The sequence below is a fragment of the Lithobates pipiens genome, unplaced genomic scaffold, assembly GCF_037356315.1.
Source record: "Lithobates pipiens isolate NorthernLeopardFrog02 unplaced genomic scaffold, aLitPip1_a1.2 Scaffold_16, whole genome shotgun sequence".
Taxonomy (NCBI): Eukaryota; Metazoa; Chordata; class Amphibia; order Anura; family Ranidae; genus Lithobates; species Lithobates pipiens.
The window spans coordinates 225,999,921-226,014,588 of NW_027507748.1; the positions used below are offsets into that span (position 1 = coordinate 225,999,921).

Genomic DNA, 14,668 nt, shown 5'->3' on the forward strand with positions numbered 1-14,668 from the left:
ATTTCAATGGGCAGCAGCGGTGGAGGAGCGGTAAACACACCGCTCCTTCACCGCTCCAAAGAAGCTGCTGGCAGGACTTTTTTCTGACGTCCTGCCAGCGCACCGCTGTAGTGTGAAAGCCCTCGGGGCTTTCACACTACACACAATGGTGCAGCTTCTTTAGGGCGTTTTGCAGGCGCTATTTCTAACGCTATAGCGCCTGCAAAACGCCCTGGTGTGAAAGGGGTCTAAACCCTTTGTATTCTTTAAACAGAATGCATGACTATGTACTCCTCTACCCCAGCAGACACAAACCTGACCCCAGGCCAGATGACTCTCCCCCTCATTCCCAGCCAGACCCAAACCATGTACCCACCAAAATGGAAGACGTCTGTTAGCCTTTGCAGATACTGCACCGACAATGTCACAGGTGCCTGGGTTATTATAGTGGTCTGTAGGTGCTACAGTTATGCTCTTAGCCTCCTCCCCAATTAATGTCAAACCATGCTAGTGTGATCAGTTTTACGCCTTGTGCCATCTTAATAGAGTGTGCCTGTATCTTTCCTGGTCTGTGGAAAGCCATGACCTCCTCCAGCCGCTCCTCTTGCTGCGCTAGGCTTTGGGAAAGGGGGAAATTATGTTATGCCACTGGGTCTTCCTGTGTTTCATTTCTATGGAAATGCAGAAACTTTGGGGCAACATCACTTCCTACAATGACTTCACACCCACAAGCAGGTTCATGGATTGCTTAGTAAACTAGATAGCATGCCTAGTAGAACCAAAGATTGACCAGTTGATTAAATCATTAGGGATTTTGGGGTCCCTAAGTTTCGAACAGGACTCTGAGTCGATTACATTCACTTTTCCCTAGTAATCGTCTAATAACTGTAGTGTGTGCAGTTTTTGATTATGGCTGCTAATTTAGTTTAACTAATTTTATCTTGCTAGATCAAACTGTACATGTGAAGCAAGAGCCAGTGGAAGCAGTTATAGAGAAGCCAAAACCAAAATCCAAAAAGAGCAGAAGTCCAGTAAGTATGGAAAAGTTTACAGTTTCATTATATGCACATGTAATGTAATTATGCATTATGCATATTATGCATTTTTTTCAGGTGGATTTATATGTTTGTTTTATTTGTGGGAGTGGAAATGATGAGGACCGTTTACTCCTTTGTGATGGTTGTGATGACAGTTACCACACCTTTTGTCTTATTCCTCCTCTCCATGATGTTCCCAAAGGTGACTGGAGATGCCCAAAATGTTTGGCACAGGTAAGTCTTGGCAGCTTACTACTGTGTGGGTATTAACTTAATGAAATGTCATTTCAAGATCACATAAACTTTATTTTAAAAAGATTTGCTCTAGATTCATTTAAATTACATGATTAATAGTGCTATATCTACATGTTGTCTATATAATAATTTTTTATTTTTTTATAAAAAAAAATTATTTATTTTTAGTTTGCAGACCGGCAACTTCAGTCTTCTTTTTTTTTTTTTTTTTTTTTTCTTCTATTTTAAAACATCAAAAGCTATAGTCACTCTGTGTTCCTAATGCATTCCTTGGTCCCAGTCTACATAAAATCTGGGAGGAGGCATTGCACAGGTGGCTAAACATGTGATTATGACTTGCTTCATTGTAAAAAGAGTCTGTATAATTTTGGTTTTCTCCTAGGTTTCTATGTGTGCCACCTGTATTCTGTTTAGGGAGGTAACCATGATGTGGAGGACAGACAATATTTTAATAGGGTATTCATATCTTTTTAGTTAAAAAAAAAAAAAAACAGCTGTAGAGACTGCAAAATACAAATCCAAAAAACTCAAATGCATTTAATAGAACTACTGGTACTTGACTTAGTCTAGTTGGTACAACCCAATGGCCTGGTCTCTCTTGGTCTTGCGTTATGCTTAAGATGTCATATTGCATCTTCTGGCTAGGATATTTGGAGTTCAGCAACTTTATCGGGCTACAAAGGTAGTTTAGACATTTTCAGTGTTGCAGAGACTTGGCCTGTTTCTACAGTTATTTATTTTTAAATGACTCTTTGGACTGGTGACTTCTGAAAGCGGTTTCTCCAATGTTTTTTTTGGGGGGGGGGGCTTAGGGAGTACATGCTTAGGCAATCGAGAGATTTCAGTTTTTGTAAATTATTTAATAAACTTTGTAGATTTTTTTTTTTTTTTTTTTTCTTTTCATACATCAGGGGACACAAAGCCATAGTAGTTACTATGTGGGTTGTATGGACCACCTTCAGGTGATGGACACTAGTATGCCCTAAGACAAAAAGCGCACTCCCTATATAACTCCTCCCACTACTGGGAGTACCTTAGTTTTTTTGCCGGTGTCTAAGGTGTTGGTCACAAGTAAAGATGTTCTGTGCTGAGCTCCACTGGAGCAATCCTTGCTTTGGCTAGCCATGCTGACTGGATCTATTCAAAGTGTCTTTTTTTTGGCCAGCTTGAATGGTACCTGGGCCTTGTATCCAAAGAAACAAGGTTTTTGCCTGTGAATGCTTCTCTTTAGAGAGCTGGACCCTGGGATCCAGTACTTTTGATAGTAATGCCATAAAGTTTTACTGGCAGGGTGCTGTTGCAGGTCCAGGATTGTGGGTTTCCTCTAGGATCCCCTGCTCCTGAAAGTTTAACAGAACCCGCCGTGAAGGGTCAAGATTGGGTCTGTTGGTTTACCACAGAAAACCCTGCGGCAGGAAAGGCAAGTGGAGTTTTTCTAAGAAATTTAGAATTTTCTTATGAATGTTTCCTTTTAACGTAGGAATGCTGTCATGCATATGTGTTGCCACTGGGGGCTGTATTGAGCACTCGCCTACCTCTTGCTGGAAACAGCGCTGTGTCACAGAGCTGAAAATGCTGCTTCTCCTCCAGCCAAACAGCAGATTCTCTGGTAAGCTAAAAGGGGGGAAGGGTGTTTGTCTCCCTGCTTATCACCCCCTCGTGGTTTTTAAAAGCGCTCAGATTCGTTAAAAACTAAATAAAATGGACAGGAAGCATGATTAGCTCGGCGGCTTGTAACACCCCCCCCCCATATGCCATGCTTCTTTCTGTAGGTCTGAGAGGACCTGTAGTCCGCTGCTTGTGCGAGAAAACCCTTCCTTTTGAAATAGGGAGTGGAGCTGTAGGCAACGTGGGGGCAGGGCTTAGCGGCATTCTACGATGCCAGGTGCATGAGGAGGCAAGATTGCTTTAAAAAAAAAAAAAAAAAATCTGTGCTGCTATAGACTGTGGAGGGACACGAGCAAAGAGGTGGCATATCAAGTTTGGTGACGCAGGCATTTTTCTTTGACACATTGTTACTGCTGCATCAGGCTGGGCATTAATAGCAGCAATTTTTGCTGGACTATAGACCTAGCCGTGTATGCATTCCTTCTGGTAGTGTCTATGCTTTTTGCAATCAGGCTGTGAGCGGAAGGGGGTCAAGGAACACCTCAAAGGGTTCTAGAGAATCGATGGTTCTACGGCAACCTAAATACATGAAATGTCATCCTCCTCCTGAGAGTGATGCGGCCGGTCAGAGTGAACCGTCGGGGGGGGGGGGGGGGGCGGTCATGCTGACTGACTGTGTTGCAGCAGCTCGTTCGCTGCCCATAGTGGGTCCAAACATAGCAAATCCCCATCCATTGCTCAGGATCCTCATACTGAGGAGCAAAGGGCAGGAGATCTTGAAGTTTTTTTCAAAGGATCAGGAAGATGCTGATGTCTCATCTTCTGAAGATCCTAATATGGAAGGAGCAGTCTCACAGGAAAGACTTGGTATACTCCCTTACTAAGTTGGTTCGCTCAACTTTTTTTTTTACTGCCGTTTGCGCAGTTTATTGATGAACCCACCTCTGGGTTCAATGTAATATCGATGGCATTTGTTTATATATGGCAGGCTGAAACTGTGAGGAGTGGATGAGGGAGTGACATCCATCGCTCATACACGGTCATATGGCCTATAGTGACCATTAATAGAGGTGAGAGGCTGGGGGAAACAAGGACCGCACCCCGGATTACACTGAGCACAGAGCATTGGTGGATTTTCACTGCTTGAAGTGGATTGCACCCAGTTTTTGCATTTTCAATTGACTGAACTTTTATGTGAAGATTATTCATTACTATATTATGGGACTTGATTTATAATTTGCTTGATGGTCACATTATTTGAAGCATCCAATTAGTGTGGAAAGCACCTGAAAACCGCCCCAATGGGAGAGTAGTCTTAGCCCCTGTACACGCGGTCGGACATTCTGCCAACCAAATCCGTTGGATTTTGTCCGACGGATTGTGTCCGAAACTGTTGCATACGCGGTCAGACCAAGTTGTCGGAAAATCCAATCGTTCAGAGCGTGATGACGTTATTTTGTTACGACGGGACTACGTTCAGGCTAGTAGCCAATAGCTTTGGTGTAGGAATTTGATCTGAGCATGCGTGGCACTTTGTCCGATCGGAATTCTCTACACATGATCGGAGTATGTTCGATAGGACCAGTTTGTCGGAAAATATTTCCAACAGGTTGGAAATTTGGGTCCGACGGATATTCCGATGGAATCAGTCTGCATACCACACACAGTCTGATTATCCGACAACACGGTCCGATAGGACACATTCCAACAGATTCTCCGACCGTGTGTACAAGGGCTTAGAGTGATTTATTAACCTTTGTTATTTTAGTTTAAAAAAACAAACAAAAAAACAAACATGATGTTCTTACCTGCTCTGTGCAATGGTTTTGCACAGAGCAGCCCCAATCCCCCTTTTCTGGGGTCCCACGCTGGCGCTCCAGATCTTCTTCTTCTTCTTCTTCTTCTTCTTCTTCTTCTTCTTCTTCTTCTTTTTTTTTTTTTTTTTTGGTGAGTGCCCCCAGGAAAAGTCACTTTCCCTGGGGCCACCAATTTGTGCTTGCTCCCAAACAGACCAGTCTGCGTCTATTGTCACAGGGTGTACTTCATATTCCCATCGGACACGTTCCTGGATGCGTTCTCAGGTTTGGGTACTGCAGCAAAGACCAGCTGGATACTGGTTCAAGTCACAGTGAAGATATTTGCCAGCACACCATGGAACAACATAAATAGCGTCCAAACGGGTGATTTATTGCATGATCACAACACAAGTATAGTGCCACGTTTCGGAGCCACGCTGGGTCCCTTTGTCACATGCCTGAAGGGTCAAGGATCTCTCTGAATACTGTCGGGCTTTCTCAACCAGGGTTTCCTCCAGATGTTTTTTGGTTTCTCAGATAGTGGCAGACTCTCTTCTCTTTGACAGTGACCACCAGTGTGAGACAACATTTTTCCACTGACATCTAACGTAATGTAAAGGGAATGCCTCTACACTGACCACCAATGTAAAGATGCTTTTCTACTCGCTACCAATGTAAGAGGCGCTTATCCACTGACCACTATTGTAAGAGGACACTAAACTTTTGAAGATCTTCAGCTTATTTTTGACTTTTATTATTTGTTTAATATTATGATTTGTATTGTGGTATACAGCAGGAGGTGTTTTTAAAGTGCTGCACTCTGGGTGTCTAATACTCTAGCTATGCCACATTCCTTATTTATTTACAAATTTACACAACTTACAGACCATGCTAATGTCTCATCAGCTTTAAATAAAAAATATTTAACGGGCTCCCTGAGACCTGAAAATTATTTCAAGGATTTCTCCAAAAAAAAAAAGGTTGAGAGAGGCTACCTTACTGTGTCGGCCAGGTTCTCATCCCATGTTTCTGGCAGACCGTGGACCTGCAAGTTGTTGCCTCTATAGTGATTCTCCTAGTCTTCAGCTTTATACAATATTACCCTATGAGAGAATTGGATGAGTTCCACATTCCTGTGTCTCAGGAATTGCCTTGACATATGTTTATCTTGCTGGTCTTCATCTCTGACCCTCTGGGGAACCTGCTCATGCTTCATCATAATAGAGATTTTGGCCTTTAGGGCACATTTGAGCCTCATGGTCCTAAATGGGAAGAGATGTTACCTGGATCATCCTAGGTCAACTCCTGGGTGAGGTACAGTTGGACTGTGCTGGAAGCTGAAATTTGACACTTTGGGTTTGTTAATCTGTTTGCCCATCCCACTAGGGTAAGAGCAGGTGCGGAGATATATCATTTAGGTACAGCACATGCAGCGATTGAAAGCATTAGGTTCATGCCATGACCAAGCCATGTCTGACAAATTTTAAAAGGCATTAATGCAGATTACCAGCATTTATATGAAGTTTCACAATGCATATTCAATTATGAAGCAGCGACATAGTTAATGAAGTTTGTCATGATTCTTTTGTTTGAACAAATATTTATGGTTTGGCCAGCCTATTTTCATTTTGCATAGAAATGTAAACTCTGTGGAGTTTAGTTGAACCAGTGAGTTCAAAGGATTTCATTTATAAAAATCAATTTTATTTATAGATGTAGATTATTTATTTATTTATTTCAGGAATGCAGTAAGCCACAAGAAGCGTTTGGGTTCGAACAAGCTGCCCGGGATTATACTCTACGTATGTTTGGAGAGATGGCGGATAACTTCAAATCTGACTATTTTAACATGCCTGTTCATGTAAGTTTTTTGCAGGATCTTATGTGACAGCATACAATTTATTGACGGCAAGTAATTTTTCCTATCAGGTTGCTAGAGAGGTGACTCTTCCTACCTAAGGTCACAATTCACATGACTACCATGATTAGAATAAGGAAAAAACTCAAACTATATATACTGTATGTCTCCCTCAGTTATTGTGCTTGTTTGTTGTGAGCGGGATCATTCACCGTGTATATATATTTTTCCTTCTGCCTTGTTCTCTTGGGAAAATTCCTGTAATATGTTACTAGGCAAGTCTAACAATTTTATTTTATTTTTCATCTCTGCAGATGGTGCCCACAGAGCTGGTAGAGAAGGAATTTTGGCGTTTAGTAAGTACCATAGAGGAGGATGTTACTGTTGAATATGGAGCAGATATTGCATCTAAGGAATTTGGAAGTGGATTTCCTGTTCGGAATGGCAAATTTCGCGTTAAGCCAGAAGATGAGGTGAAATAACAGATTTTTGTATAATATCTTTAATTCACTGAGGATTTACATTGTCACTAATTTTCTTTCCCTCCCCTTAGGAGTACCTTGATTGTGGCTGGAATCTAAATAATATGCCTGTGATGGAGCCTTCAGTGTTAACCCATATAACAGCTGACATCTGTGGAATGAAGTTGCCGTGGCTTTATGTGGGCATGTGCTTTTCCTCCTTTTGTTGGCACATTGAAGACCACTGGAGTTATTCTATCAATTACCTGCACTGGTGAGTATTCTTTATGATATGAAACATAAAGCCTGTAGAAAACATTTCACCAACATAATACAATTTTTCAGGGGTGAGCCAAAGACTTGGTATGGAGCTCCTGGATATGCTGCAGAGCAGCTCGAAGAAGTGATGAAGAAACTAGCTCCAGAGTTGTTTGTTGCTCAGCCTGATCTACTCCATCAGTTGGTCACCATTATGAATCCCAATACACTGATGGCTCATGGTGTGCCGGTATGAGTGGATTTTGATATTCAATATATTTTAACAAAATTTTGATTTCATTTATACTTTATATGTGCATATTTTGTAAAACATTCTGTACTTCTTTACAGATATATCGAACCAATCAGTGTGCAGGAGAATTTGTTATAACTTTTCCACGTGCTTATCACAGTGGCTTTAACCAGGGCTTCAACTTTGCTGAGGCTGTGAATTTCTGCACAGTGGACTGGGTAAGGAAAATATTTGTGCTGAGTTGTCATTAAAAGGAAAATTGCCACGGTTATTAAATGCATCATTCTGTTGACCAGGGCTAACACTCTAAAGTCAATATACAATTATGGGACTAGAATGGGCCAGTGCTTTGGTATGGAATGCATCACATGCACCTTTGTACCTGGACATGCTGGGTATTTCCTTCACTCCTCTCCATTCTGTTCTGCACCTAGAACTGAAGGAAAGAGAGTATATTGTATTGCTGGGAATTTAGGGAATAAAGAAAACCCATTAATTTGCCCTAAAATGGTCCAGTCCTCGACCTCCTGTGCTCTCAAGGTATCCCAAAAGTGGGCTACCTGCATAGGTGTGTGCTGCCTATTGCATTAGGGTCTGCTTCCCAAAGCATTATTGGTGTGTATGTGTGTATGTATGTGTGTATGTATATGTGTATGTATGTATGTGTGTGTGTATATATATATATATGTGTATGTATGTGTGTATATGTATCTCTCTCTATATCTATATCTATATCTATATCTATATCCACACACACACAGTGGGGATCGAAAGTTTGGGCACCCCAGGTAAAAATGTGCATAACGAAGCCAATGAAAGATTGGAAAAATCTCTCCAAATTTGCATCAAATTACAGATTAGACATTCTTATAATATGTCAAAAAAAGTTAGATTTTATTTCCATCATTTACACTTTCAAAATTACAGAAAACAAAAAATGGTGTCTGCAAAAGTTTGGGCACCCTGCAGAATTTAAAGCATGCACTGCCCCCTTTGCAAAGCTGAGACCTGCCAGTGTCATGGATTGTTCTCAATCATCTTCTGGGAAGACCAGGTGATGTCAATCTCAAAGGTTTTAAATGACCAGACTCATCTGACCTTGCCCCAACAATCAGCACCATGGGTTCTTCTAAGCATTAATACACATTTTTATCTGGGGTGCCGAAACTTTCGATCCCCACTGTATATTTTGGAGCCCCATTGGGGGGCTTTGGTGAAATATCAGGGTTCTAAACAGACCCCTCATTGATGTTTCACTTTTGTCACAAAGAATGGGACTGAGAACAGATTCTCCAGTCCCTTTCTCTGCAGCCAAGCAGCAGAAGTTGGTTAGGGTGTGCCCAGGCATGCATATGGCAATCTGGATGACCTCTGTCAAGGATGGCTTTTGAGGACCTCTTCCTGATTGTACAGATGTTTGGATATATCCTGAACTTTGAAAAGTCGTTGACGTTAACCCATTTATTGGAATATCTGGGATTAGTTCTGTACACTTGAATCCGGTCTTGGATAGAATATGTTCCGGCTTTGTCAGCCATGTACATTCCCAGTGTGGACAACTGGCAGGTAGAATTTCTCAGCTGGCAGTGTTTGGACCCAGAAATCTATCTCTGCACCCAGACATGTTCCCAGGACCTGCGTCGCCGATGGTGAATGTCCGATGTGGACTACTTTGCTTCCAGGTTCAACAACAAACTGGACTCTGAAGCTTCATCCTTCACTGCTTTGCACAATTGTAACAAGACTAAGGTTATTCCAGTGGTTCTCACAGACCTGGATTGGCCTGGGGAGAGTTGTATACTGGCCTGCTAAGACTTATCACAGAAGTACAGTGGGCGCTATAAGGCTGCACATGCTAAATGTTTATTGGGTCTATGGGACAGCTGAAGAGGTGCATTACTTCCTCCTTGTTTCGGCAGGCTCCCTTGATTCATGCGGCCAGTCTGCCGCAGCTTGTTCTGTAAGCTGGCTCCAACTGCAGTTGCATTTCTGCATCTACCACGTACAATGCAAGGGTAAATTATAACTAAAAGCAAAACCTTTTTATTTTAGTTGTGGACAGAATAGAGAGGGATTTTTTGCTGTCTGTGCTCTCATTATGGATATTTACCCTCTTTATTTGTCATTTTTACCATTCTCAAATCCCAGATTTTGGGTTGTCATAACTGTAATAGAGAGGAAATCTTACATCAGGGCACTAGTTCTGGTGACCCTGGTGTGACGACCAGAGAATTCTATCACTAGAAGGGATTTCGCTCACTTTCTGTTTTGGCTATGGGGTAGGAAGTGAAGGGAATGCTCTACAATTGTACACTGATGACAAAAAATTACAGGGGTTATAAGTCTTCCTTAAGCCATCCATAGATTGAATCTTGGCTCGTTCAGCAGGCACCGGCCCGATATTCAGTACATCCATGAGCTAGCTGATTGTACTCAATTTGGTCCATCGATTGACTTCAGTACAACCAGCCTGTCAGATTTTTTTTTTTCCATTTGATCACTGCCAGCAGCTATAGCAATCAGCTGTGATAATTGTGCTCTGTCGATGGCGAAGGCTCTCTGCCGACAGAACACAGTAGTGCTGCAAGAGGGATTACCCCATCTATACTGTTATGGGAGAATACAGCAATTTTCTTTCCTTTAACCCATGGTGAAAGAAAATTGCATAATGCATGGACTGCTTAAACCCTATTTTAACAAAAATAGAAAAAATAAAAATAAAGTTTTTTTGATGGTTCTGCTTTAAGGGCCCTGCATTGTACCTAATGACCATGAAGCTCTGGCAAAAGACTGGAATTTCACGTGAAGAGAGTAGTGCCAGAGCCTCCTGGGATAGGGAGTTGGTTAAGTGATTCAGCCTCTCGTTCTACCCCCCGGCATAATGCTCATTTTAAGTTTTTTTTTTTTTTTTTTTTTATATTTTATTTGTTTTGGGCTTTTATGCCTATGGTTGGTCTTTATTGTAAATTGTATGGTTTCCCTAAGCTGCCACTATTTTTTGATTACATTGGCCCTGGGTCCTCAGTATCATAGAGTAGAGTTTATTTTTTCCACATAGGATACCAGATGTGTGGCACATTTTGGATGTTTTTTCTTCAGTAGACTTGTATAATTATGCAGTATTAACAAATTATTATTATTTATTGTTGCACGCACCTTCTCTTTCGTTATCTCAGCTGCCTCTTGGTCGACAGTGTGTGGAACATTATCGGCACCTTAACAGATATTGTGTCTTTTCACATGATGAGATGATATGCAAGATGGCTTCTAAAGCTGCAGAACTGGATGTTGTTCTTGCATCTTCCGTACAGAAAGATTTAACCCTCATGATTGAAGAAGAAAAGACTCTTCGTGAAGCAGTTCGTAAAATGGTGAGAACCAATATTTCTCTTTCGTTTGATAGACATACCCCTGCCCACGCCTGCTTCCTTTAACTGAATATATTAATGGTGTTTTCAATTTATTGTGTCTAACAGAAAGGGCTTTTCAGGAGTCAAATGCTAAAGAGCAGCTGTTAAATGCCTACTGGAAATTCTAATTTCCTAAAGCTTTTTTTTTAGCCCTATTTATTCTATGGATCACAGGAGTGCAGTTTGTACTGCACTCCTGTGACTCGTTTTCAGCTGACCGATGCTACTTAGCTAGTTCAGGCTCTGGATTGATCCCAACTTTACAGTAGGAGTCCACCCAGATGCCTAGACCAGCAGCTGGCTCAGCCTCTCAGCGAGCCATTGTCTTTGTCACTGAAGATGGAGAACGGAGAGATCAGCCTCAGAAGCAGTGAAGACTGCTAAAGTTCTCAAAGGTCTGGCAGGAGGATTTTCAGGACAGATGCTTGGTCTCCACGATAACTCCAGGTTACAAACTGGAGTTCAGAGAATTCCCCTCTCCTCGTTTCCTCAGATCAAATGTCCCCAAAGACCCAGAGAAAGTCTTTCTAACGTTGGAGCAACTTTTGTCGCAAAAAGTTATCGTGGTAGTTCCCATGCAAGAGCAGGGATTGGGGTTTTATTCAAACCTTTTCACGGTACCAAAGCCAAATGGAGATGTCAGACCCATTCTAGATCTCAAAAATCTAAACCAATTCCTAAAAGTACGGTCCTTTCACATGGATTCAATCCAATCAGTAGTCTCCATCCTACAAGGAGAACTTCTGGCGTCAGTAGACATCAAGGATGCGTATCTGCATGTACCTATTTTACCTGCTCATTAAAAATATCTGCATTTGGAAGTAGAAAAACTCCACTTTCAGTTTGTCAGTTTCACTTTGCCTTTTGGGCTAGCCACTGCACCTCGTATATTTACAAAGATCTTGGCTCCTCCTCTAGCCAGATTAAAGATCCCAGGTTATAGCGCTAATGGCGTATCTAGACGACCTACTCTTGATAGATCGTTAGCCCGCTTGGACCAGAACTTGGTCACCACAAACTTGGTCACCACAAACTTGGTCACCACAAACTTGGTCACCACAAACTTGGTCACCACAAACTTGGTCACCACAAACTTGGTTACCACAATCGACTACCTGGAATACCTAGGTTGGGTCGTCAACTTAGAGAAGTCCTTCCTTAACCACATCAACACTGGGCACTTTCACCCCCTTCCTTCCCAGACCAATTTTCAGCGCTCTCGCACTTTCAGTAAGAATTGTGCGGTCATGCTACACTGTACCCAAATGAATTTTTTGTTGGCACAAAGAGCTTTCTTTTGGTGGTATTTATTCACTACGCCGTTTATTTTTTGTGATATAATGGAAAAAAGCGGAAGTTTGAAAAAAAAAAACAATTTTCTTCTATTTTAAAAGAAATCCAATAAAATTTAATGTCATAAATTTAAGCCAAAATGTATTATGCTACATGTTTTTGGTAAAAAAATCTTAAGTGTATAATAATTGGTTTGTGTGAACACGGACATATGTACGCCAATGATCATGTACAGATGTGCAGGTGATCGCGGACATGTGTGCAAATGATCATTGGGACATGTGATTTTACTGTTCTATATGTGGGGGACATGTGTTTTGAGGATCATTACTATGTGGGGACGTGTATTAACTTGTGTTCACTGTGTATTTTACATTGTGGGCACACTAGGTTGGTGATCAGTGAGTAAAAAGCTGTAAAAAACAGCTCATGCTCACTGATCACCAGCTGGCTGTGGAGATCCCCTCCTCACCGACAACTTGTGTGAGGAGAGCCGATCGCCTAGCAACCAGCTGTTTACATCACATGACAGCCGTGATTGGACACTGCTGTCGTGTGATCAGGAGGGTGTCACGAGCACTTCGGGATTGAGCTGCTGCATGGGCACGTATGCGATTCCCCCTCCTTCTGAGGGACGTTCCTCACCCTTTAGGGAGTTTCCACCATCTCATTTTCTGAGATCAAACGTTCTCAAGGATCCAGGGAAAAAGACAATCCCTGTTTCAAGAATTAGACTGATTGACTTAAGGGGTTATCGTACGGATTCCCACAGAAGAATAAGGTTTAGGTCTCTATTCTAACCTGTTTACGGTACCAGAACCGAATGGAGATGTCAGGCCCATTCTGGATCTAAAAAATCGAAATCTGTTCCTGAAAATCCGCTCATTTCATATGGAGTCGATCAGGTCAGTGGTCTACATCCTACAAGGTGGAGAACTTCTGGTGTCCATAGACATCTCCCGCTCACCAAAGGTTTCTGCGGTTCGAATTGGAACAACAGCACTTTCAGTTTGCAGCCTTACCCTTCGGCTAGCCACAGCACCACGGGTATTCAGAAAAATAATGCCCCCACCTCTAGCCAGGTTGAGGGCACAGGGCATAACAGTGTTGGCGTACCTAGATGATCTATTAATAGACCAGTCAGTGACTCGATTAAAGCAAAGCGTACACATTACAACCAGTTACCTGGAAAGTCTTGGTTGGATCCTCAACCTAGAGAAGGCTGGATTACTTAGGCCTGATCATACATACAGCCCAGAAAAGGGTGTTCTTGTCAGCAAAGATCAGCTCCATACGAGAGCTGGTACGGATGGTCAGGTCAAAAACAAATCCTTCAATTCGCCTTTGCATGAGGTTGTTAGGAAAGATGGTAACTCCATTCGAAGAAGTCCCCTATGCCCAGTTTTTTTCAAGACTGTTACAAAACAGAAACCTCTGCTTAGAACAAGACGATCCAAGCTTTGGACCTGCCAATGCGGCTGTCCCCAAGAGTGTCCTAAAGCCTCAGTTGGTGGTTACGAAGCCAGAATTTTCTGAAAGGGAACTCCTTCAGACCAAAATCTGGAAAGAAGTAATGACCGATGCCAGCCTCTCAGGCTGGGGAGTGGTACTAGAGGAGACCACTGTCCAGGGACCGTGGTCAAAACTCAAAAGAGCCCTGCCCATCAACATCCTAGAGATTCAGGCAGTGTATCTGGCTCTGAAAACCTGGACCTCCCAGGTTAAAGAATTATCCAGTCCGGATTCAATCTGACAATGCCCACGGCTGTGGCCTATAGCAATCGCCAAGGGGGCACCAAGAGTCTCTCAGCTCAGTGCGAGGTGAACCATTTCCTAACTTGTGCAGAAAGGAATGTCCCATCCCTATCTGCAGTTTTCTGTCCCGGAGTTGAAAATTGGCAGGCGGACTAATCTAAGTCCCAGGGGAATGGTCTCTTCCCCCCCCAAAGATGGGGGACTCTGGACATAGATCTTCTAGCGTCCAGATTCAACATGAAGTTAGTCAACTTTGTTTCTAGAACAAGGGATCACTTGCATACGGAACAGATGTGCTGGTAACCACGTGGGATCAGTTTTCACTGATCTATGCTTTTCCCCAAATTCAGTTGCTGCCTCGACTGCTTTGCCGGATCAAGCTGGAAAGAAAGCTGGTAATTCTGGTAGCACCAGCATGGCCCAGAAGGTCATGGTACACCGATTTGTAAAGATGGTTTCAGTGGAGGGTCCTTGGCCTCTCCCACTAAGGCCAGAACTTCCCTCGCATGGGCCGATATTCCATCCTACTTTATGAACTCTAAATTTAACAGCTTGGCCATTGAAACCCACATTCTGAAGAAGTGTGAGCTTTCCATGTCGGTTATCACAACTTTAATCAATGCAAGGAAACCAGAGCTATGTATTATACAATTTGGAAAGCTTATGTTTCCTGGTGTGACTCCAAGGGTTGGCACCCTCGTAGAT

At 42.4% G+C, this 14,668-nt stretch overlaps 1 protein-coding gene across 1 annotated transcript in view; it reads left to right on the forward strand.

Annotated features, from left to right (window-relative positions):
- Nucleotides 1–14,668, forward strand: part of KDM5B (lysine demethylase 5B) — a 180,275-nt gene that overhangs the window by 99,485 nt on the left and 66,122 nt on the right. Inside the window, exons 8-15 of the mRNA XM_077481154.1 lie at nucleotides 928–1,010; nucleotides 1,092–1,250; nucleotides 6,417–6,536; nucleotides 6,848–7,006; nucleotides 7,087–7,268; nucleotides 7,340–7,502; nucleotides 7,604–7,723; nucleotides 10,682–10,876. Of these exons, the coding sequence (XP_077337280.1) occupies nucleotides 928–1,010; nucleotides 1,092–1,250; nucleotides 6,417–6,536; nucleotides 6,848–7,006; nucleotides 7,087–7,268; nucleotides 7,340–7,502; nucleotides 7,604–7,723; nucleotides 10,682–10,876 (1,181 nt within the window). The remainder of the gene's footprint in view (nucleotides 1–927; nucleotides 1,011–1,091; nucleotides 1,251–6,416; nucleotides 6,537–6,847; nucleotides 7,007–7,086; nucleotides 7,269–7,339; nucleotides 7,503–7,603; nucleotides 7,724–10,681; nucleotides 10,877–14,668) is intronic.